A 22170-nucleotide genomic window follows, 5' to 3' on the forward strand; every position below is an offset into this window, starting at 1 on the left:
ATTTGATTAATTGGTTGCAAATTTCTAGTGAAGGCTAAAGATGACTCCAGTTAATTGGGCAGCAGATTAATACCCACTCACAAACCACTGTCACAAAAGAGACATTAATCCTTCAGTCCCACACAGTCTCACACACATATACACACAAAAATATTTTTCAGTCAGAATGATCTTATTTACTTTTTTATTGTTCCAGGAAACAGGAATTGGTTTTGTCCCTAGGCTAAACCAGTAGTTCCAATTTTCAAAAGGCTGTTTTCACAATGGTTCATGTGAAGAATCCCTTGCCTGTCTCCCAGAGAGTTACAGTGGATTTTGGGACAAATTTTAGGGGATACCCTTGGTTCATGCAGGACACAGATCAGGCCCACTGGTCATCAATATTACCCATGTGAATTTATTGCAGGATAATATATTTCAACTGTTCCAAAAGATATTCAGAGTGATATATGGCAGAACTGTGAAAATTCACAGCATTAAGAAATGTATGTAGTAAAATGTGTACACATCAAGCATAAAACACTACTAGCATTGAAAAAGCAAAACACATCATTCTAAAGCAGAGAAGGTCTGTGGTTAGATGGTAGAAGATCCCTGGTTTAGTCCCCATTAAAGGCCAGGCAATGGAAGCATGTGAAAGACCTCCGCTTGAGATTCAGGAGAGCTGCCGACCGTCTGAGTAAATAATATTGATCTCGATGGACCAGTAGTATAAGGCAACTTCATGTATGTTCAATATAGGAAGATGGCAAAAGAGAATATAACACTAGAATATCCACAAAGCTTCGTTTGCTACATAGGAGATTGGAATGAGAAGCAGTCATGACTTCTTTGCCATTACTGTTTCCTTAAAAAAACCATGGATCTTGGAAACACAAATCGAAGACCTCTGGCTCATACTTCTTTGTTAATTCATGGGCTAAATAGAAATTAAGAAGGATTAATTTGAGATTTTCTTTTCATAGTGTCTAGACCGAGAGCAGGCCATTAACTGGATTAAGAAGGAAAGATTCCCAGCTTTTCTAGAAAGTGATTGTTATTTTGAATACAGGTAACTACAGAATGTAGGTCTTAAATTTTTGAATGCTAAAAATAAATCGATTTCAGGATTCTTTTTTGCCTTTACACCATTTAAATGACTTCTGTGAATAATTACAATGAAGCTGTGCTGTTTTTATAGCCTCTCTGTAATTTTTAAAGGCAATAATAATTTATTGCCAGTACATGATGTTCCATGCTTAACCATTACTGAATTTTACTGGTATGTGCGTGTTTAATCAATTAATTTCCCCTACAGCGTTCCCATGATAGATTATTTTAGGAAAGCTAAACTTTATGCCTATATGTCTTTCTTAAAAGCAAGACTGCAATGTTTACTTTATTGATCACCATATTTGGATCCATTAAAAAGGTAACCCCAGTTAGTCAGGTAGTAGATTAGAGTTTTGGGAAAAATCAAATAATCTTTAATATTAGTTGTAACAAATCCCTGAGTGGCATCTTCCATTTTAGAAGAGGTATTTCTCCCTTCTAAGGAGAGCCTCTTGGATAGTAGTGCCTGCTGAAACACATCAGTGCATCTAAAAACAAATAAATAATTAGTTTATTCCGAAACTATTGCTTTCTTTCTATGCAGATTTAATCAGTGGGCTGTACCCTGCCAGCTTTTTAGCTTATGAAAAAAGAATGAAGGGTCCTGATCCAAGAGAATGTGGTTTTCCCTTCTCAGACCTTAGTTAAGAGGTTTGGGAGTGTTACTTCTGCACCAGTTCCAAGAGGTCCCAATGAGACTTAAATTGAACTTGGTTTAAATCAAGTGGTTATCACTACTGTAAAACCTATATTGGCTGTCATGCAGATTTGAGTTCGGCTTTCCTTTCTATCATACATTAATAGCTTTAAAGTATTTTTTTTATTTTAAGGTCACTTTATTTAATTTTTTGTCACCCAACTGTAGGTTAGCTAAAGTTATGTCGCAAGTGGAGTGGAGCAAAACTGGCGTCAATTTTATTATAGATACAGCATATTATCCTTGGTTCCGAAAAAGCCCACCACCATCTGAGGGTCATGAAGAAGATGAAGATGACTTAATCATGAAAGCGTTCTACGTCTCTCTTGGTCAGGTAAAATAAGCTTAGGTGTTTGAGAGAGCAGAAGTATACTCATATGGAATGGGATCTCCTCCTTTTCTTCTGCTTTGAAACAGTTGCAGACCAGGCGAAAACATTCGGAATAGCTTATCCTCCGTGGCAGGATACAATTATGGGGGAAAGCTTCACCTGTAGGATGGAATATGTGTGAGCAGCAATCTGCTCGCCCGGTTTATGCAAACGTCAAATGCAGCAAGTTCTTACAGTGAAATACTGTGCACAATTAATTGGCTTGAACTTAAGCCATTTCATTAATTAAATAATACTAATTACTTGTGACTTAAACATTATATCTCAGAGACAAAGAAAGGCCAGATTGGAAGAGGCCAGGCTGCTGCAGAAAACAGGAGTCCTGTATCTTATTCACTTCCTGGTGACATCTATTAACATTAAACATGTGGTAAGATGTCAGGTCCTGGGTTTCTCTTTCCCCAGAACAAGCAGCCAATGAAGCGGAACCCTAGACTACCATGATGCCACATTTCATACTTTATTACAGTGGTCCCCAACCCCCGGAACGGGGACCGGTGCTGGTCCGTGGATCAGTCGGTACCGGGCCGCGGCTCCTCCTTGTCCTCCCTGGCTGCTGCCTCAGGGGCTGCTTTGCCACTCTGCCGCTGGCTCACCATTGGTGCTCTCCAGTGGCTGCCATGGCTGGGGCTCCCCCTTGGCGCAGCACTGCACAGCTACTGCTGGCAGCGCCCCCAGCGGGCAATGGGAAGTCAGGGGCGCCAGCGGGAAAGCAAGCAGAGCAGGGGCTCAGGCAGTGGTGACGTCCCTCAGCAAAAGACTACCCCCCCACCGGGTCTCAGTAAAATTGTCAAGCATTGACCGGTCCCCGGTGATAAAAAGGTTGGGGACCACTGCTTTATTAGACATTTCTGTAGAGAGAGGAGAAGGAAGAGGCACGGGGCTGCTGCTTTGTTGCTGAAGAGTACACACGTTCCGTAGCATTTTTGTTGTAGCCATGTTCTTCTGTCATACAGGGAATACCTTTGTGGGATATTTATTTACTTATTAGGTGACTTTCATGCTGCCTTTGCAGACTTCTGCTTGAGACTGCAGCTAATTTGTTGTCAACATCAGGGTCCCTTCCAGGTTTTGGGAGCCCCTGGGCATGGAGTTCCCAGGATTCCCCCCCCCCATTGGGCCTAGGGCTTCCTCTCACCCCTCCTCCTTTTCCACCCATCTACGTTCCTCCCACTCGCTTGGTTGTCCTTCTCACTAGTGAGTCTTTCCAATGGCAATACTCATAGCTACATGCACTGGCTGTAGTCCCCTCCTCAGTGACCCTAGTCATGAAAGCATCTGGGAACATGGGGGAGGTGGAGTGATAGCAAGTTAAAAGGAGGGGGGGTGACTATAATAGGTCCTGGAAGCTGCCCCCGCTACAGGATATGCTGGCTCTGGCCCTGATCAATATAAAAACAAACAAGCCATTAGAATAAGACAAATAATGGAAAATCAATGCAACATACTGCTTTTCTACTAAGTGCCTAGATTCAGATTAATTCTGTCTGATATAAGTAGCAGTGATGGCATCAATAACTGATTATTTTTTGTATAGCTTAGGAGAAATGTAGTTTATTTACATGACTTCCCACATTTATAACTCCCATAGTGTATTGTGCTGCTGGACTCTACATTGTGGGCTCTCAGTTCTACATGTTCTCTGTTAGGATCTTCTACAACATTCCAAAGGAAAGAAGAGGGAAGACCAATCCTCTTGTAACCCAGAGCCTCAGTAAGAACATGAGCAAAAGCTTAAACCGTAAGAAACGTAAACAGCTGGATGTTTCTTTTAATAGGCTACCGTCACCCAGACAAAGGACTGGTTTACACTAGCCAAGCAAAGTCAACATATGATTACTACGGATTCCTTTACTCATCCTATATCGTCTTCCCATGTTCATTTTTCTCCGGGGCCTCCAAAGTCTTTTTCATATCTAGGTAATCTCAACAACACAGTCTTAGTATCAAGCGACACATACTGTCATACTGCTGCTAACTGTTTCTCCCGCCGTTCTCCCAGATCCTGGGGAACAGCAGGGGAGATATACAGGAGCATTGCTGTAATCTAGTGTACCTGTGGTGAGAACCAGATGTACCTGGCATAGGCAGTTAGAAGGGCCACTGGTCCAGTTTAATATCCAAAATGCACTGCAGGGGAAATTACATGTGACTGGGAGCAAATTGGAGCAAATTAAGTAAGATCCGAGATGGGAGAAAATTAAGTAAGATCTGAGATGTCTGCAAATTGGGGTTCAGTTATTCTCTGTAAGTGAAGAGAGGTTATATGCTTCTTAGTATGTACCTTTGGATATGAAAACATACAATGCCTCCCATTTCATACTTGGCCGTGATGTCAGGAGGTAACCAGCATGGGCTGTTTCCATTCCTTTTGATTGTTTTAATATTTATGATGTTCTGTGTAGGGTGGTGCTCCAATTAAAAGACTGAACACCAAACTACGCGTGACACTCTGTGAGGTCCTGATCATATCTCTAGATGTGTGGCTTAACTTTAAAAAGCAGCTGTGGGTCTCCCCCAATGTGGAATGGGGCCATGGCACTGGGGAAAGGAGGTTAGTACTTGTGCTATTGCCCTGATTGGAATGGCCCTCTGGGCTATATTTAGCTCTGGCATGGAAAAAAAGAGATAAGGATGGTATGGATCCTTGCATTTATTTTCTTTTCCTGCAATATCATGGTTTAAGGCAGCCTAGGAAAGCAATTTCTAATCATGGAAAGGCATGCAAAACCATTAACACCGTTTCTTCTCCAATGCCAAGGCCCTGATCTAGATTCCACCCCCTTCTCCTGAGCCTTTTGTGGCTCAGTTTTGAAGTTAAATTATATGTCTGAGCAATCTGACATGGCTCATCTATGTACTTTGGCACAGGTCAGGGGGAGGCACTGGATGGATGCTAATAGTTTAAGCCTTTATTTCCCAAATCTTTAACATTAAGTTTGATTAAATCCAGATTTCAAGCCTCATCCAGGACTACAAAGTCGTTCATCCATTCTTAGTGGACATCTTCATGCCATTTATGGTGGTCATCTACGTAAGTGACATTTATAGCAGAGGTGATTTCGTTGACATTTGGCATATGGGGGTGCCTAGATTTCATGCACTTTACTTCTCAAGTGGCTGGGAGTTCCACAGGCAGGCTATTACAGCATCAGCGCCCTCTTTCTTTGTAAATATACAAGATGAGATGAGGGGGGAGAGGTGAGTATGCCAGATGCATTCCTAGTGGGCTGAAGAGAACTACATCCAGCACTGTTTTGATTAGCTGTTTCAGACTGCCAGAAACATCTTAGCAATTTTCTTACAAACTAGTGCCAATGGAGTCTGTTCTCTTCTTTCTCTTTTGTCATACACATACTGCTAAAACTGTTTCTTTCAGCCCTTACCTGGACAGGTGGGATGGTGGCCGAATTCCCCTGGCTTGGAGTAAACACCAGCCATTAAAGGCTGTTAATAAACACTCTGCAAAAGTCATATATGCCCTGTCGGAAACGTTTTGTAGAGCTAGGGAGCACATTTATGCCAGTATCTTGCAGGGCTTTGGGTCACTGGTCTTGTTTGGTTTTTATGCAGAACTGCATCCTAAGTTTAAACAACATTATTCTTCTTTGGCGATTCTTGAGAAGGCCGAAACCTGGAACAGCGTAGATGAAGGCAATTCAGTGTCGCTTCCGGAGACTCCTTCACGCACGGTGCTAAGAGCATACTTGGGGCAAGACTGGAACACTGCTTCTCAGGAGGGAGACGATGCAGTCTTGCCACGTTGTGAAGAGCTTGTTGCCTTTGAGACTGTGGATGACTTTTCACTAGCCTACGTTAATTATATAGTGCGAAACGCTGTCGCGGCACTCAGAGGGGAGCTGCCTGATGCCAGGCCATCACATATAGACTTCCGGAGAATGAACAGAGTGTTTATACGGGAGATAGCAGAGAGCGAGCCTTACATTGAACAACCTCTGGAGAAACCTGCCCTCCTCGGGGATGATTTAGAACCTAAGGAAAGTGATATGAGCATCAGTCGAAAATCTGAAAAAGATAGCTCGGAAACCAGGGCCTCCTGGTGCCTCAGCCACAAAACCTACGACATTGGCAGCAGACATGAATTTGAACGGTTCAAGAAGTTCATCAAAGGAAGTGTGGGAGAAAGGTATTGGTTGCTCTGGATTGACATTGAAAGGCTGAAAGTTCTGAAGGATCCCTGGAGGCAGAAAAGGTATTCTTGCTTCTGTTACTTATCAACAAGCAGATCGGTTAGCAAATGAAGCTGTAAGATCGGTTTAAGCGGTGAGTTCTAATTTTAATGCAGCATTTATCAAGGATTTACCTTTCAGCTCAAGGCAGTTTATAGTTTTTAAAAAGCAATAAGTAGGACAGATCTGTAAAAATCACATTTTACCAGGTTATTTCAGGGAATAAAGGCAATCTTAGTATGCAGCATAGGTGAATATTTTTGCCGTTACCTTCTGAACAGTCTTATAATTCTACTAGGGGCAAAGCCCGTTCCATTCAGGAATACCACAGGTGCTAGGCTGTTGGTGTGGGAGAGTGGAGTGGAATGGAGTGGTGTTTTTTGCGGGACTTTAGATGTTAGCAGGGGCATTTTGTGGTGATTGTGGTGGCCTGGGTGTGATTTAAGGTGTGTGGGTGGACAGATGGACATCCTGCATGCACAGAGTACTGTCTTTTGTGAGGTTGGAAGGGCACACACGTTATGAATTGCTTCATGGCCACCTGTCTCCTCATTGGCTGCCACTTGGCACCACTATGACAGGGCTGTCTTAACAACATTATAGGCTCTTGGGCAAAGGAGTGTATGGGGCCCTCCCTACACAACCACTCACAGGAATAAAAATGTAAATTGCTGATAAAATTAAATATATCAGTATCTCCAACAAAATCAGTGTTTAAACATTACAAAACATACTATATAGCAAAGATTAGTCAACACGAATGTTTGGACAATATAGCATGAGCTTTGAATTTGAAAAACGAAAATGTCAACATATGAATGGTACTCATTTGGTAAATCATACAGGCAGAGATGGCACAGTGTGAAATTACGATGAATTATTTGTTATTTATCAAGTGTTCAACACAAACATCTATGAAGTTTCTTTGCAGGTAATTGCTTCATAAGATAATCTTACATTAATAGCTTGTCCACATATCATAAACTATCACTACATTCATAGATTAGCATAGGGCCTCTATGCTCATGGGGCCCCTGGGCAGCTGCCTAATGTGCCTGTGCATTAAGACCCCTCCCGGCCCCCTGTCCACCCGCCTTTCCATTGGGCGGCTGCCACCACTCAAGACCAGGGCTGCCAGAGGCCTCCAGGCCCCCAGGCCACTTGCCTTCCCATTGGCCTCTGCTGCTGCGAGGCTGGGGCAGGCCAGAAGGGAAGGGGGGATGAGTAAGAGCAGCTGTTTGAGGCTTCGGAACCTTTGTCAGGGGCAGGACAGCTTACCTGCTTGGCCGTTTGTTGGACAGCCAGCCAATCAGGTAGGAGGTGAGTCAAAAACTCCTCCCACAACCTCAACTGTGTTTTATATATGCTACTGATATTATGAGATGATATAGATAAAGTCAGGAGGTCTCCCATTCTCCTGGCATTGCTCAAACTACACAAGATTGAATTGTTCAGGAGTGCATTCTTAGAAAGCTGTGCATACTTTGTGCTACCCATTACTGTATGCATTATTCTGTTATATAATAGTGCCACAGGAGACATTATTACTTAGGCTGCAATAATGACCATTACCTGATTTGTCAGAGGAATCGTTCTGAATGATTAACCTATGTGTGTACATGCATGTTGTGTGTGTCTGTTTCCTTCATTCAAGACAGCTTGACAGAATGAAAAAAATCTACCTGGTGAGCAATGGAGATCATTATCTTACCTCGGAGGTTTTGTTTAAGCTAAACCTGCTGGACGGAGATCAGTGGCAAGTGTTTAACTTAAGACGCATCCAAGCTGAAGTACTGAAGCCCTTGCTTCTCTACTGGTGAGAGGATGAAGTAGGGATTTGTTTGATGAAGTCTGTTTCCCCCCCAACCCCTCTTTGCAATAGAGACTGCAGGGAGGGGGGAGAAAAGAGAGATTGTTGGTACTTGCTAAATAATTTTTTCAATTACTGACTAAATATTTAAGATGGAAGTCTTACAACTCAAGTGTGACATTTTATATGGATCTGTCTGTTTGTGTCTCTATCTCTATCTTTATCTGCCTGCCTGCCTACCTACCCACCTACCTACTTCAATTACCCTAGCATTCCCCCCCCCCCATATGGGTTCAAAGAGGTTTATGTAATTTTCTTCACCTCCATTTTTCTCCTCACAACTGTCCTGTGAGGTTGGTTAGACTGGGAGTCTATGACTGCCCAAGGTCACCCAGCAAGCTTCCATAGTAGAGTGGGGATTCAAACTCAAGTCTCCCATATACTAGTCTGACACTCTAACCCAGGGGTAGTCAAACTGCGGCCCTCCAGCGAATGCTGGCAGGGGCTCCTGGGAATTGTAGTCCATGGACATCTGGAGGGCCGCAGTTTGACTACTGCTGCTCTAACCACTAGGCAATGCTGGTGATCTGTGCTTTTCGTTACCTTGTGTAAAAGGATCCCGAGATTTTGAAGGTGTTGCAAATGTTATCGAAGGTGTTGCAGATCCAAGCACTCATGTTTACAATTGCTTTCTGTCTTCTTTGTGTGTGATGTTAGAAGTGGAAGCAAATGAAATAAAGTACGTAAATGCAACAATGTTTTATCTAATACTGTATTTACCCAAAAGGAAATCTAGCTCTCTCCCCCCCAGATGTGTCATCAAGAAAAAGTGGGGGGCATCTTACGTCCACAGGCAGGTTACAAGTATGTACAGTAATAAACACCTTTTTTGTGTAACACTTTTATTTATTTTATTTATTACTTGATTTATATCCCGCCCGTCACCTGCATCCCAGGGTTTTGTCTTCCTTTTGGATAAGTATGGTAAATCAGTTTCTTTCAATTTGTTAAGCACAAACACTGATGAATGATAGCTTTGTTAAGCCAGTGGCACCACCATTGGGTTGGAGGCAGTGACTGTCTTATGCTAAATTTGAGTCTGGTAGCACTTAGAAGTGCAAACAAGATTTTGAGGTATAAGATATGAGTCCCAAAAGCTTATATCCCCAAAATCTTATTGGTCTCTAAGGTGCTGCTGGACTCAAATATAGCTTTTCTTCTGCAAACCAACATGGCTATCCTCCTCAAACTGTCCTTTGCTAAGTTTCCACCTGGTGGAGAAGGACTCTGTGGAAGAGAATCCCTGGATCCAATCCTTTGTCCTAACAGCAAAGAAAAGGAAAAAATAACCTCATTGTAGAAAGGAGAAACTCCAATAGAAAACGCCATTAGTAATTGCTTTATGTGTTAATGTTAAATCACTTTGTAGACTGGTAAACCTAAAGGAAGAACACATATGTGTATAGTGTATAGTCAATCAATTACAAATAAAATTACAATTAGTGAATACTATCCAGTTGTCCTCTGTAAAAGTAACTCAGGCTTTGGAATTCTGGCTTACACAAGACTTACTTTTAATGGACCTTATGATGGATTTGAACCTGGGTCTTCCACTCTGCTCCCAGTACTCCTGCCGCTCTGAACACAAACAATGCTTTTGTCTGAGACGGTAAATGCCACTGCATAGGAATGACCTTGCCACAAGATCATGTGACATTCCTCTTCAGGTGGCAAATCCCAGCACATTCCATTTCCCTGCCTTAACCTCCATCTATTTGTCATTTCTTTTAAAAGTTGCCAACTAGAAAATCAAAGGCCTGTTTTGTTTTTTGTTTTCAGTCAGTAGCCAGAACAACAGATTAAAGTTGGGTGTGTATTACCCACCGCTGTTGCAGCCTTTCAAAACAAACAAACAAAAAAAAGATGCTCATCTTAATTCTACATCTGGCCCTGCTTGAAAACCTCTTCTGATCCACCACTGGACCTGTCTGAATCTGCTGGGCTTCCTCCCTTGATCCACCAAATTCTGCTTCTGGCTATATTATATCAGCTCTGAACACTCACACAAGTCCTGCCTGGATAGCAGAACCTCACTCTGTCCCCCCCCCTCCCAGAATTGGCAATCCTGTGTAAAAGGGGCCTCATTTGATATATCGTTTTTTTTCCTAAGTGAGGGTACTGATCACTCGAAAGCCAAAATGTTCTGGGCAGGTCTATCTTCTGATTACTGCTAGCTCTTCTGATGCCTTGCAACAGGCAGAACCTCTATATTGGTTTATTGCTGTTCTTTCCCCCTGACAGAGCAATGTATAGAAGTGGCCCACTGTGACCGTTTATGCACTGAGAATTTCATTGCCCCACCTCCCATGCAGGAGCACAGATTGGGGGCGAATGAGGTGCACTGGGCCAAATACTCCCCCATGTGGGTACAGGAAGAGGTGGAGCAACCTGCCACGACTAAAACTCCAGTCTGCAGCCCTGCATGAAACCTCCAGTGCATAAACGGTCTGTCAGAGGCACAAAAGAGACTGTATTTTTACATTACTAAGCTGCAAAGTCTGTTTCTAACCCTCCTTCCTTGCCTGTCCTGCTCTCTCCAGGGGCCCCAGGTTTTGCGTCACTCATACAACTGCCCTAGAGGCTGCCACTGCCAAGCTGAAGATCTGGCATTCCCGACAGCAAAAGCCACGGCTGGACGTCGATCCTTTCCCACAGATGGTCTCCCTGTTGCCCCTGCGAGCTAAATCGTGCATGCCGAGAATGTCCCATCAACAGGTATTGCTGTTGCCACTGTTGTTATGGTTTCTTGCCGTGCCATCGACGGAGGTGGTGATTTACAGAGTAAGAGGCAGTGCTCGGCTGTGTCAACTGAGCCCTGAGAAACACTGACAGCAGAAAGGGCAGGTCAAGTGAGCGCATGGGGAGCGCAAGATTTAGAAGCTGGCGAGGGAGCTAGCCAAGAGCAGGACGAAATATTGAGGTAAGGATAGCAAAATCACCTCAGCAACCATTTTTAAATGTACGGCAATGGTCCTCTACAGCAGGGCAAGTAAACCTGTGGTCCTCCAGATGTCCATGGACTACAATTTCCATGAGCCCCTGCCAGCAAATGCTGGCAGGGGCTCATAGGAATTGTAGTCCATGGACATCTGGAGGACCACAGGTTGACTACTCTTGCTCTACAGGCCTGTCCAGTCAGCCAGTGTGGGACAGATTGCAATAGTGAAGTACAAAGTCTTCTTTCCCACTTTATAGGCCTTTATCTAGGCTATTCGCTCCCAGCAGTTTTTCAACTTAATTATCAGGCATACTGATTTGGGACAGTGGCACAAAGGAGTGGGGCTTTTAAGCCCCTGCCTGCCATTGTTTTGTTGACCTTACATAGCACTGGGAAGCTACAATTTGCCCACTGGGTAAAATTACATTTTCTGATAGGGCTGCACTTAAGTTTCCCCAACAGGGAAAATATCTTCTGGTTTTGAGATATTCTTCCTTAATTGATTAAAATCTGTTCTTGTTAATAGTAGTAGTTCTGTATTTATTATCTGTCTTTTTTCTGGTGACGCAGGGTGGGTTACAAGGTCAACTATTACATAGAGAAAGTAAAATCCAATATAAGCATTAATTATATTACTTAATAAAAACCATTAAAACTTTTACCAAATGTTGCCTGATTTCCACTATCCTATCGGAAGGGGCAAGGAAAGGGACAAAAGATCCAGAGTAAATTTGGTGGATTTCTGGCAGGAATCTGAACTTTCTTAGCTCAGTACCTTTGTTTATATTAATGTCTGACAGAACTAATTTACAGATCTTTGGCTTAGTTGCACCTTCATGGTTAGCTATTCTGAATTTAATAAAACACGTGGAAATAGTAGGTGAAAATATCGGGGATGCCACATTTGGTGTTTACATATCTCAGATTCATATTTATTGCCATACAGCTCCAAACCACAAACTCTTTATATGGCTTTTCAGCCAGCTAAAGTGGTATGCAGTCCTTTAAAACAATGACTTGTTAACTTCAATTGATGGCACTCCTTTTGCCTGCAGCGAGGAGGTAAGCGTGATATCCAGGAGGCCCAAAGGAGCCCCAGAGAGAACCACAGAATGTGATGTAGTCATTAGAGTGTTGGGCTGGGATCTGAGAGACCCAGATCCAGAATCTCCACTCCCATGTGGAAATTTGCTGAGTGGCCTTTGGCCAGTCACTATTCTACCTTATAGGTTTGTTGTGAGTATTACATAGAGGACAGCAATGTAAGCCACTTTGGGTCTTCTCTGGGGAGAAAGGCAGGGTATAAATCCGTTTATTTGTCCATTTATTCATTCATTTATTCATTTATTCATTCATTCATTCATTCATTCATTCATTCATTCATTCATTTATTTATTTACTGCCCCCCCTTTTCGCTCAGGGTGGTTTACATTGAAAATAGAGAAATCGCAATACACGTTTTGGGCATGATGCATAAACCTTCATGAACCCACAACATATAACTTGCAACTTATAACTGTTTTGACATTAAAAGGCATAACTTTACAGATTCTGCATCTGTGTAACAATTTAACTGTGGTAACTGAAGTTTACCAGGCTTTGGGAGTGTTTTTCAAATTACACTGAGTGCAGGCTGGTGGTGGAAGGGGCCCCTAGTTTGTTTTCTTTGTTTGTTTTCTTTGGCCGCGACCAAAGGCTTCAGTTCTGGCAGGACCCTGATCTCTTCTGGGAACTCATTTCACCAAGTGGGGGCCAGGACCGAAAAAGTCCTTGCTCTGGTTGAGGCCAGATGTGCTTCTCTGGGGCCAGGGGTCACCAGTTTGCTGGTGTTAGTGGAGTGAAGCACTCTTGGAGGGGAGGGGTAGGCAGAGATGTGGTCCCTCAGGTACTCAGGGCCCACACTGCGTATGGCCTTAAAGGTGATTACCCGACCCTTAAGCCTGAATGAAAGAAATAAAATTAATTTCTCAGGGATGGGGCTTTTTCTCATTTGGGAGCAATGGAGCACACTACACAATGTTTCTCAGGCGCAAAGGAGATGACAGGGTGCTGGAGAGACACATCCTTAAACACCCCCCCCAATTCTTTGATGCTACCACTGTTGCTGTCCTTATGAGACCCTATCCCCCCTCCTCCAAAGTGCCCTGCCAAGCAGCAATGTATATAAGTAACTGTGAATATGGGCTTGGCCTTACTACAGCAAGCTCACTGCATATTTGAATATTTCCCTGAACCAAGGAGGAACCGCTTTGCCTTGTTTCCACCCTGTTTGGTACCTTTCCAATATACCTAGTTATTTAATAGGAATGGGAGAGTGGGAGTATTCCAACATGCAACCGGCATCTGAAATCATGCAGTCCAGAGAGGACTGTTACACGTGCCTTTTCTCTATATTTGAATTGGTCATTAGATGGAGCTCCAGTTCTTGCGATTAATCTCTTTGGCAGAGCTGCAGTGTTTTGGCAGGTGCCCTCCTTGTCAAATGCAACAAAGCCATGTTGCTCGAAGCTGTTGCATGACACAAAATTATGGACACAGATGTTATGGCTGTGCTCGGCAGTGACTCATTTATGCACCACCTACTGGCTTGTGGTCTCCCACAAAGTTTGCTAAGTTGGCACAAGCCTACCGTCCTAATAATTGGTAAATTGCCTCTTTATAAATGGATTGCATTAGGAAGGAAGCATAACATCTGCACATTTATACTTCTCCGAATACACTAGCACAGTTTGTTTTAAAGTATGAGTTCACTTGGGTGTGCTCATCAAGCGGTGCTTTGCATACGTAAAACAGCCATTGCTAGTCAGATGTTTTATAGAAAGGGGTCTCATATCAAATCAGAATTTCAATCCTTTTCAGCTGAGACAGTTCCAGATGACAAACGTTGAGCCTTGCAATGGTGAATCTTTGAGTGATAAGTTACTATCAATAATGTATGTTGTAGTGTTGATTATTGTCTGAATGAAGAACAACCTCTGAAGATGCCTCAAGAGCAGTCCATACAGAATTCCCAGGGCCATTCCGCACCGGGATCCATGTAGCAAATTGTTTGCTGAACAAAAAATCGCCATTTTAAATAGTGGAATTCGGCGTAACGCATACCTGCTTTTGTAGTGGAATCCAGTTGCGTTTCTATCGTTTCCCACAGGGTTCCGGTCTCTGCAAAAATCGCTAGCCAGGAAGTGCTATTGCTAAGCTGTGTTCCGCCCCTGGCCGTCAAGCAGCCAATGGGCGGCCATTATCATGCTCCCAAACAGCCCCTTTCCCTTTAAGGAAGTTAAAAAAAAAAAAACACCCATTGCAACGAATATGCATTGATTCGTTGCAACGGAGAGACCCATCCAGCTAGCAGGTGGTGTTTGAGCTGCCGTTTCATCATTGCCACGCTCCCCCCGAGTGAAAAAAAAAATCCCCCCCCCTCACGGGCGCGATTTTCGGCCGAAAACAGTGTGAAAATAAAGTGAAAATAAACCAGTAAACAGGCTTGTGCTTGGTGACTTTAAACAGAGGGGCTGCAGCCAGGGAAGCCTCGCTGGGTAAACGAAGGCTCGCTGGTGCGTTGATCTCCGCTCACTCGGAGAAAAAAAAATGGTGATCGCTTCGCCGGAAGATCAAAGAAGAGAGCCAGGGGGAGGGACTTTGTAGAAACCGCAACAATGGTAACGCACAGAACTTTCCCGCTAGTGTTGCAGATTGGTTGCAGGAGTGTAGCGCTTTCCGGAGGGTGAATCCACTTTTTGGGATTTCCCTGAAAGCGCTACAACGAAGCGCTTTTTGCAGATCGGTTTCAGGAGTGTTGCAGATTGTCAACGACGTTGTGCATAATGGCAAAACTGTAGCAATTTCAATTAGTAACCATTGTGCTATTTTGGACGAATGCGGAAAGCCCCCCAAACAGAACTTTTAAATTCTTGAGTCTGATACAATCATCCCTGAATGTCTCTTGCTTTGAAAGCCCTACTGCAGGGATGGCCAAACTGTGACTCTCCAGATATCCATGGACTACAATTCCTATGAACATCTGGAGAGCCACAGTTTGGCCACCCCTGCCCTACGGGGTCTCTATAATTCAGCTGTAACTTGATGTTACTTTTCACCACTGCCACAATGCTGAAATGGTCTTTCATTTTGGATAGATACAAAGGAAAAATATTGACTATTTGATGTATTTTATTGTCTCTCTCTCTCTCTCTCTCTCTCTCTCTCTCTCTCTCTCTCTCTCTCTCTCTCTCTCTCTCTCTCTCTCTCTCTATCTATCTATCTATCTATCTATCTATCTAACAAAAATTGTTTATGAGATGTTCTCTGCTCCCATTATTTTTATTAGAAAGGAGAATTCAGTTCACCATCACCATTGCCAAAAGCTGTGATGCCTGGTAGATTTTACGAAAGCCCTAACAGGCTGTTATCGGCAGTCTTGCCATGGAGTCAAAATACCATCAGAGGGAGTCCTGATGCCTGGTTCTCTTTAGGAGATCCTAGCATAAAGAGGTAAGCACTAAAATGTTTACGTAAGTAGTATTTTCTGTCCATTAAGGGAGATGGGCCTTCTTTCCAGGTATAAATACCACTGAGGAAGAAGAATGCTAATGTGTTCGTTAATGGGTTCGTTAATATGGAAATCAAAGCTAATTGTTATATTAAGAGATTAATCTCATTACTGAAGTCATTTCTGTTGTTTTCAATGTGAAACATTCCTGAGTGTAAATGGGGTAGAGTTAGCTGCTTTAGTTCATTATGCATTTCCAAGTCTTTTCTTGACTTCTAGTTTTGTAAACTGACTGTTCTTGTTAATCAGATAAATACCTCATACCCTTGTGGACCAGTTCACATGTCCAGTTAGGGGACTTTCTTAATAGCTACAGTGGAGTTCTGTTACCTAATACACAGAGACCATTTTTCAGAGTCTCCCCTCGATCCACTGACCTTGCTCAGCCAGAGGTACAGAGAGTCCATCTTTTCAGATCAAACCAGAAAATCATGATCTGCTACCAGAGCCTCCTTTCTCACTTGCCCCACCACCTTTCTCTGCTCCTGGGTGGTAGTTACCTTGGCCTAGTCATATGGGGGGAACACGTTACTTCCAGTTAAAAATAATGCTAACTGGACATTAGGATTATACGAAGTGAAATAAATGATTGTATTGGATTGAATGGCTAGTTATTGAATTCACTAAGATTGCCACCTTGTTTGTTAAAGTTGTAGTAATGCTTTTTCATTCTGTATTTTGGTTAGGCCAATAGAGTTATCGCCAATTTAAGCATCTGTCCTTCTTCTTCTTCTTCTTCTTCTTCTTCTTCTTCTTCTTCTTCTTCTTCTTCTTCTTCTTCTTCTTCTTCTTCTTCTTTTGGAAGCTTTATCAGGCCTTGACATGTCTGTGTTTACAATTACCTAAAAGATACCACAAAGCCCAGTGTTTGAATCTCCCCTTTTGTGAAGATTTATGTGTGTACTTTCACAAAGATCTATTTGCCAGATAGGTGATAATGGTTGTGATAAAATTGTATGTATATTACTGGGGGGAAATGAAAATGTACTTATAAAAGCTTGGTTTGTTAAGTTCTTAGAATTGGCTGAAATCTTTAAGCTTATTATTTTGGTTAGAGAAAATTTAACATCTACTTCTGTGATATGCTGGAAATTTTTTTCTTTTGATTGTTTAGGGGGAAAATGGTTTGATAATCTGTAGATTTGAAGAGCATAGATTTCTAAAAATGTATATTATAATGAAAAGGGTCTAACAATTAGAGAGTTGATGAGATTTAAAATGGTTACAGGTGGAGTAAAATAATAATGTAACAATATTCCGAGTAATGTAATTGTAAGTTAAAAGATATATGATGTCTGTTCTTCACTTTTTTCTTTTATCCTTTTTTCGTTAATTCGTTTCTTTTGTAAAAGGTAAACGTAGCCCCTGGTCAGAGCTTGAGACAGCATGTTGGCTGCTTTACCACCCTGCACCACAAGAGGCTCTTTTTTCTTTTGTATCCTATCCTATAACTAAAAAATAAAATAAATTTGCACTTTAAAAAATATCAGCCTTGGAGAACTATGACAGCGTGAATCTTGCATCCTTTGGTCCAGATCCCCTTGTAGTGCATCTCCACAAATGGATTGCATTCAAAGCAGTAGTTACTTTCTGTTTTTATATTTCTGTTTTTTCATAATATATTCTATAGCCTTTTAGTCCCATCTGTTGACTACCACCTCTTCTCTTTGTGCCTTCTTTATTTGTTATTTTGTTAATATGCATCTGTCACGTGTGCATAAAGAAAGTTTAAAGTCTTTATGCCTTTCAAAGCATAAAGAAAGTTGCCAGGTCCTACCCCCATGTTTTTAGTGCTTGTCAAGGCACCAAGGGAGCATACTGCCGACTTGTTCCACCAAACCCCATTTCCTCCTCTTCTCTGTCTTCTGCTGCTGCTAGCAGGACAATAATTGTGACCATGGCGGGTAAGTGGAATTTGTTGGCGGTAAATCGACTTTACTTGGTGTCTTGAGTAACGACACCACTTCTGAGTGCAAGTGTAGCATTCCTAGTCATGTGACATTTATTAGGGTTAAGACAGTAACATTGACATCTGTGTACCTCTGTAGTATTTGCATAGTTTCTAGCTATTGTCCAGCCACTTTTGAATAAATTTATTCTTTGTGCTGCAGACCAGCAACAGCATGTAGCAATGTGTCTCGTTTGACAATGATTCCTGACAAAACTGACTACCTGAAGCCACAGTTGGATAGAAAATACACGTATGCAGAAGTGATCCCTGTGAGTACTAATTTGACTCCTTAAATCTGCTGAAAATGGTCTTATGGCCCAAGTATCTGTGGCCCCGTGCTACAAGATGGGCTTCTATCTTTCACAGTCTTGGCTTGGGTGGCCATAATTGTGTCCATGATGATTAGAAATTAAATCTGGCCATGCTAGGGGTAGGACAGCCAACGTCAATATTCTTGGTGGCCAAATAGTAGTTTGGGGACTGGAAGTATAATGTACTGTCCCTTTCTCAGAGTGGCAAGACGTTTTCAGGAGCAACATATCCTGGAATTTGCTTCTGACGGGTGAGGGAGACTTATGGTGTTTTTTCTTTACAAATATGCTGGTAGAGCACGGATGAAAGCCACGAGGCAGTATTACAGGGTAACCTCATACTAGATTGCCCAAGGAAGGTGGGAATCCTGTACTCTAAGGCAGGGGTAGTCAACCTGTGGTCCTCCAGCAAATTCTGGCAGGGGCTCATGGGAATTGTAATCCATGGATATCTGGAGAACCACAGGTTGACTACCCCTGCTCTAAGGTGCTTCTACCAACTCACAGGATTGCAGAACCCAACCAAATAGCTTCCTATGATGAAGGCAGGTTTATGAATGGGTGCTCCCTGTAGACATAAAGGTGATTGCTCATTGGGTATAAAAGTTGGGTATATAAACCAACTCTTCTATTTGTGGTTAGAAAAGTAAGCCATTTTAAAGCAGTTTAAATCTAAGATCCAGTATAACATGAAGCTTTGAAGAACTGTGCTTTTCATTATCCAGGGCAAAATGTACCGGGATATTTGTGAGCTGGGGAGTTCTAAAATGGAAAGAATGCTGCAGTCCCTTAACACAGAAAATCGAGCTGGCTATGTCTTCACTGAATTCTGTGAGAAATCTAGTAATAAGGTATGAGGCTTTTCTTACCAACTGATGTACTGTTTCCTTTTGTTATAGAAGTCTGGTACATTGTTTTAACCTCACTAAGTTAGACCATGCTGCTACCAACTTGGCACTCATGTGCACCAAGGTTCCCTGCCACTGCTTGCCCAGTGCCCCTGAATTTCCCAGAAAGTGGGTGTGGCCATTGCTATTGGCTGCCCTCAATCAAATGAAAGCATCTTCCACAGTTTGTCCGTCCGTCCGTCCGTCCGTCCGTCCGTCCGTCCGTCCGTCCGTCCGTCCGTCCGTCCGTCCATTCATTCATTCATTCATTCATTCATTCATTCATTCATTCATTCATTCATTCATTCATTATACCTCTATCCTGCCACTCCCAGCACAGCTGGCTCACGGTAGTTCACACATCAAGATCCATAAAAAACATCCCATAAAACATCCGCTACTCTTAGCAACCCCATAAAACCTCAACAATAAAATTAGTATTAGCAACAAGTGGTGATACAATATATAAGCTATATTACCAACAACTCCTGCCCAACATTTCAAGTCATTGGTGATGGTCTAAAATACTGATGACTAAAAGATGGGTAAAACAGGGGCAGATTGCCTTATGGTTCTGGACAAGACTAATACTCAATCCTGAGCCAGGACGGAGGGAGAGACCCATTCTTTTAGCCCTGGGAACCCATTTGCAGTAGCAGCTATATTAAATTTGCCTTTGCCTCCTGTGGTAACTGTTCATCTCAGCATCCCAAAGGCCCCCACAGGCGCGAAACTGAGAAGCACCACAGGGACTGGATTCAGACTGGGACCATGTTTGGGCCACAAAAAAAGGTAGAGAGGGGGGAGAAGAGTCCATTCTCTTCACCACCGTCCCAGCTAGACTTAGGCCCCCGTGGTGCTGCTAAAGTGCCCTGGGGAACTCACAACTGGCATTTTTCTTTTGAGTCATGTGTTACCATGTTGTTTGGCCACTGAGCAAGTGCCAGTGCAGATGCCAGTTAGCTCTTGCACCATCAATGGTCATAAGAAAGGGGCATAAGCACCTTTCATTCTACTTCTGTAAGCAATTACTTGGGTAGTTTGGCTGAAAAACTGAACCTGAATGTTGCTTAAAAGGAATTGATTGGAAAAGGAAGGTTTAACAACTAGACAAATGCTCCTGAGAATTTGATCCATGTATCTTGGAAAAAAATAAGCCTAAAAATTACCCCTCCGTTGCAAGAATCAAAGTGCCCTTCTAGTTTGTAATCCATCAGATGTCTTATTGTTTGCCACTCATTGTTTCTATAAATTCTAGCTGTATTCCATCACTGAAGGCTTCTATTTTGGATTTCCCTGACATTCAGTCAGCCATTTTTAGAAGAATAGTCTTCCACCATTTGATGGCAGAAGGGTCATTTGCATCTATTGGCTAGTGCCTGTGATGTCACTGGTGATGGTGCCAGGATTTCACATTCCCTATATGTGCCATACCTTGACACTGGTATCAGTGTCAATTTGAAACTCACTAGCCTCTTGTGGCGCAGAGTGCTAAGGTAGCAACATGCAGTCTGAAGCTCTGCCCATGAGGCTGGGAGTTCTATCCCAGCAGCCGGCTCAAGGTTGACTCAGCCTTCCATCCTTCTGAGGTGGGTAAAATGAGTACCCAGCTTGCTGGGGGGTAAACGGTAATGACTGGGGAAGGCACTGGCAAACCACCCCATATTGAGTCTGCCATGAAAACGCTGGAGGGCGTCACCCCAAGGGTCAGACATGACTTGGTGTTTGCACAGGGGATACCCTTACCTTTAGTCTTTTAGTGGTGTGTAGAATTCCTTATAAATTCCTCCCCCTCCCCCACAAGTTTCAGTTGTGAAAACTTCCTGCCAAATATACTTTTGTGTGAAGATGGGATATAATAATTTTCAGAGGCAATGAACAAACTTGGACCTTGTCCACTAGCTTTTAATTTATTTTTTCAAAGGGATCTCTATGGAGTCTTGGGAAACACAAACATTCCTTCTTTGAAATGAACCAGGATGAGTTTCACAGTGGAATGCATACGGCAAAAACAGGATGAAGTGATTAATCACTTGGAGGCTTTGTTCAGGACTATTGCAGAAGATTCTGTTTTTGGGATGGGCGGAATGTTAAAAAAGAGATGACATGCCTTGTTGGTATTTCAGTCACTAAATTGGAAGTGTGTCTCATTGATTTCAATGGATCTCCCTTCCAAGTAAGAGAGGGTACAGCTGGTTCACCAACTAAACCACAGCTTGGAGTGTACATGGGGAAAGGTGATAGTCATGGCTTGTTTCCTCCCAGACCTATGCTACTGCCACCAGGGCTACAATGGGTTGCAGGGTGCCTCTGCCGCCCTCTTGGGGGCCAGTGGGGTTACTACGAAAGGAAGGCTCCTTGGGCAGCCATATGTTGCTCCAGGCAGGCCATGCTAATCATGACTTGGGAAATCCCTGCACAGGATTCTGCCTCTTCTGTTTCGACTTCAAAGCATCCATATGGATCTAATTTTGGAATTAGCTAATTTGACTGTAGACTCATCAGTGGGTTTAACTCTTTGCTGCCTTGCTGTTTTCTGATGTAGAGCACATCCATCCATTCTGAAGATACTGTTAGTTCCACTGTGGACAAAAGACAGATACGTTTTTTTTTGTCTCCTGTGGAGCTGAATGGGCCAGGATAGGCTGATCTCATTACATCTCAGAATCTGAATGTCTTTTCCCTTGAATATCCCATGAGGGGCTGGCATGTTGGTGGCAACTTGACAGAAGTCTAAACACACATACACACCTGTGGATCTCAAAGCAGCTTCAGAACAAAATTAATTTTGTTCAATTAATTTCTCTGAATTACATCTAGTTATGATAGGATCTTGCCAAAATGCAGAAGTGCTAAAGAACCTCCCCAGAATTTCATGTGTCCTAATGGCGAAAATGATCATTTGCCTCACCTTTGAGGGGCTGACATGTTCTGCCTTGAGCACCAAAACCTCAGACCCTGGCCCTTGTTTAAAATTTCAAAATAAAATCTCTTGATTTTTGTGGCGAGCTTCTGAACTAATGGGGTTCAGGAAGAGCTGTATGCCTCTGGAAGTATTTAGTAACTGTAGTGAGGGGTGGTTGAGAGATGTATAATAAAAAAGTAACGATAAGTCAGGATGAAAACATTTAATGATCTCAGCAATTGCTGAAATATAAAAAGCGCTGTCCCAACACAGCGTAAATTTAAGTTGTGCATTATGAACGACTGGCTTAATTCCATCCAATTGTGGTTAATCTTCACATGTTAACCATTTTAATAGCCAATTATGTGCAAAAGGGATACCATAAACGA

General features: G+C 42.7%; 1 protein-coding gene across 1 annotated transcript in view; it reads left to right on the forward strand.

Annotated features, from left to right (window-relative positions):
- Positions 1–22170, forward strand: part of RGS22 (regulator of G protein signaling 22) — a 76183-nt gene that overhangs the window by 8935 nt on the left and 45078 nt on the right. Inside the window, exons 5-14 of the mRNA XM_077351811.1 lie at positions 966–1051; positions 1958–2123; positions 3959–4100; positions 5134–5214; positions 5754–6393; positions 8025–8186; positions 10781–10955; positions 15506–15669; positions 17839–17947; positions 18715–18840. Coding sequence (XP_077207926.1) covers positions 966–1051; positions 1958–2123; positions 3959–4100; positions 5134–5214; positions 5754–6393; positions 8025–8186; positions 10781–10955; positions 15506–15669; positions 17839–17947; positions 18715–18840 — 1851 coding nt within the window. The remainder of the gene's footprint in view (positions 1–965; positions 1052–1957; positions 2124–3958; positions 4101–5133; positions 5215–5753; positions 6394–8024; positions 8187–10780; positions 10956–15505; positions 15670–17838; positions 17948–18714; positions 18841–22170) is intronic.

Source organism: Paroedura picta, chromosome 9 (assembly GCF_049243985.1).
Source record: "Paroedura picta isolate Pp20150507F chromosome 9, Ppicta_v3.0, whole genome shotgun sequence".
In the NCBI taxonomy this organism is placed as follows: Eukaryota; Metazoa; Chordata; class Lepidosauria; order Squamata; family Gekkonidae; genus Paroedura; species Paroedura picta.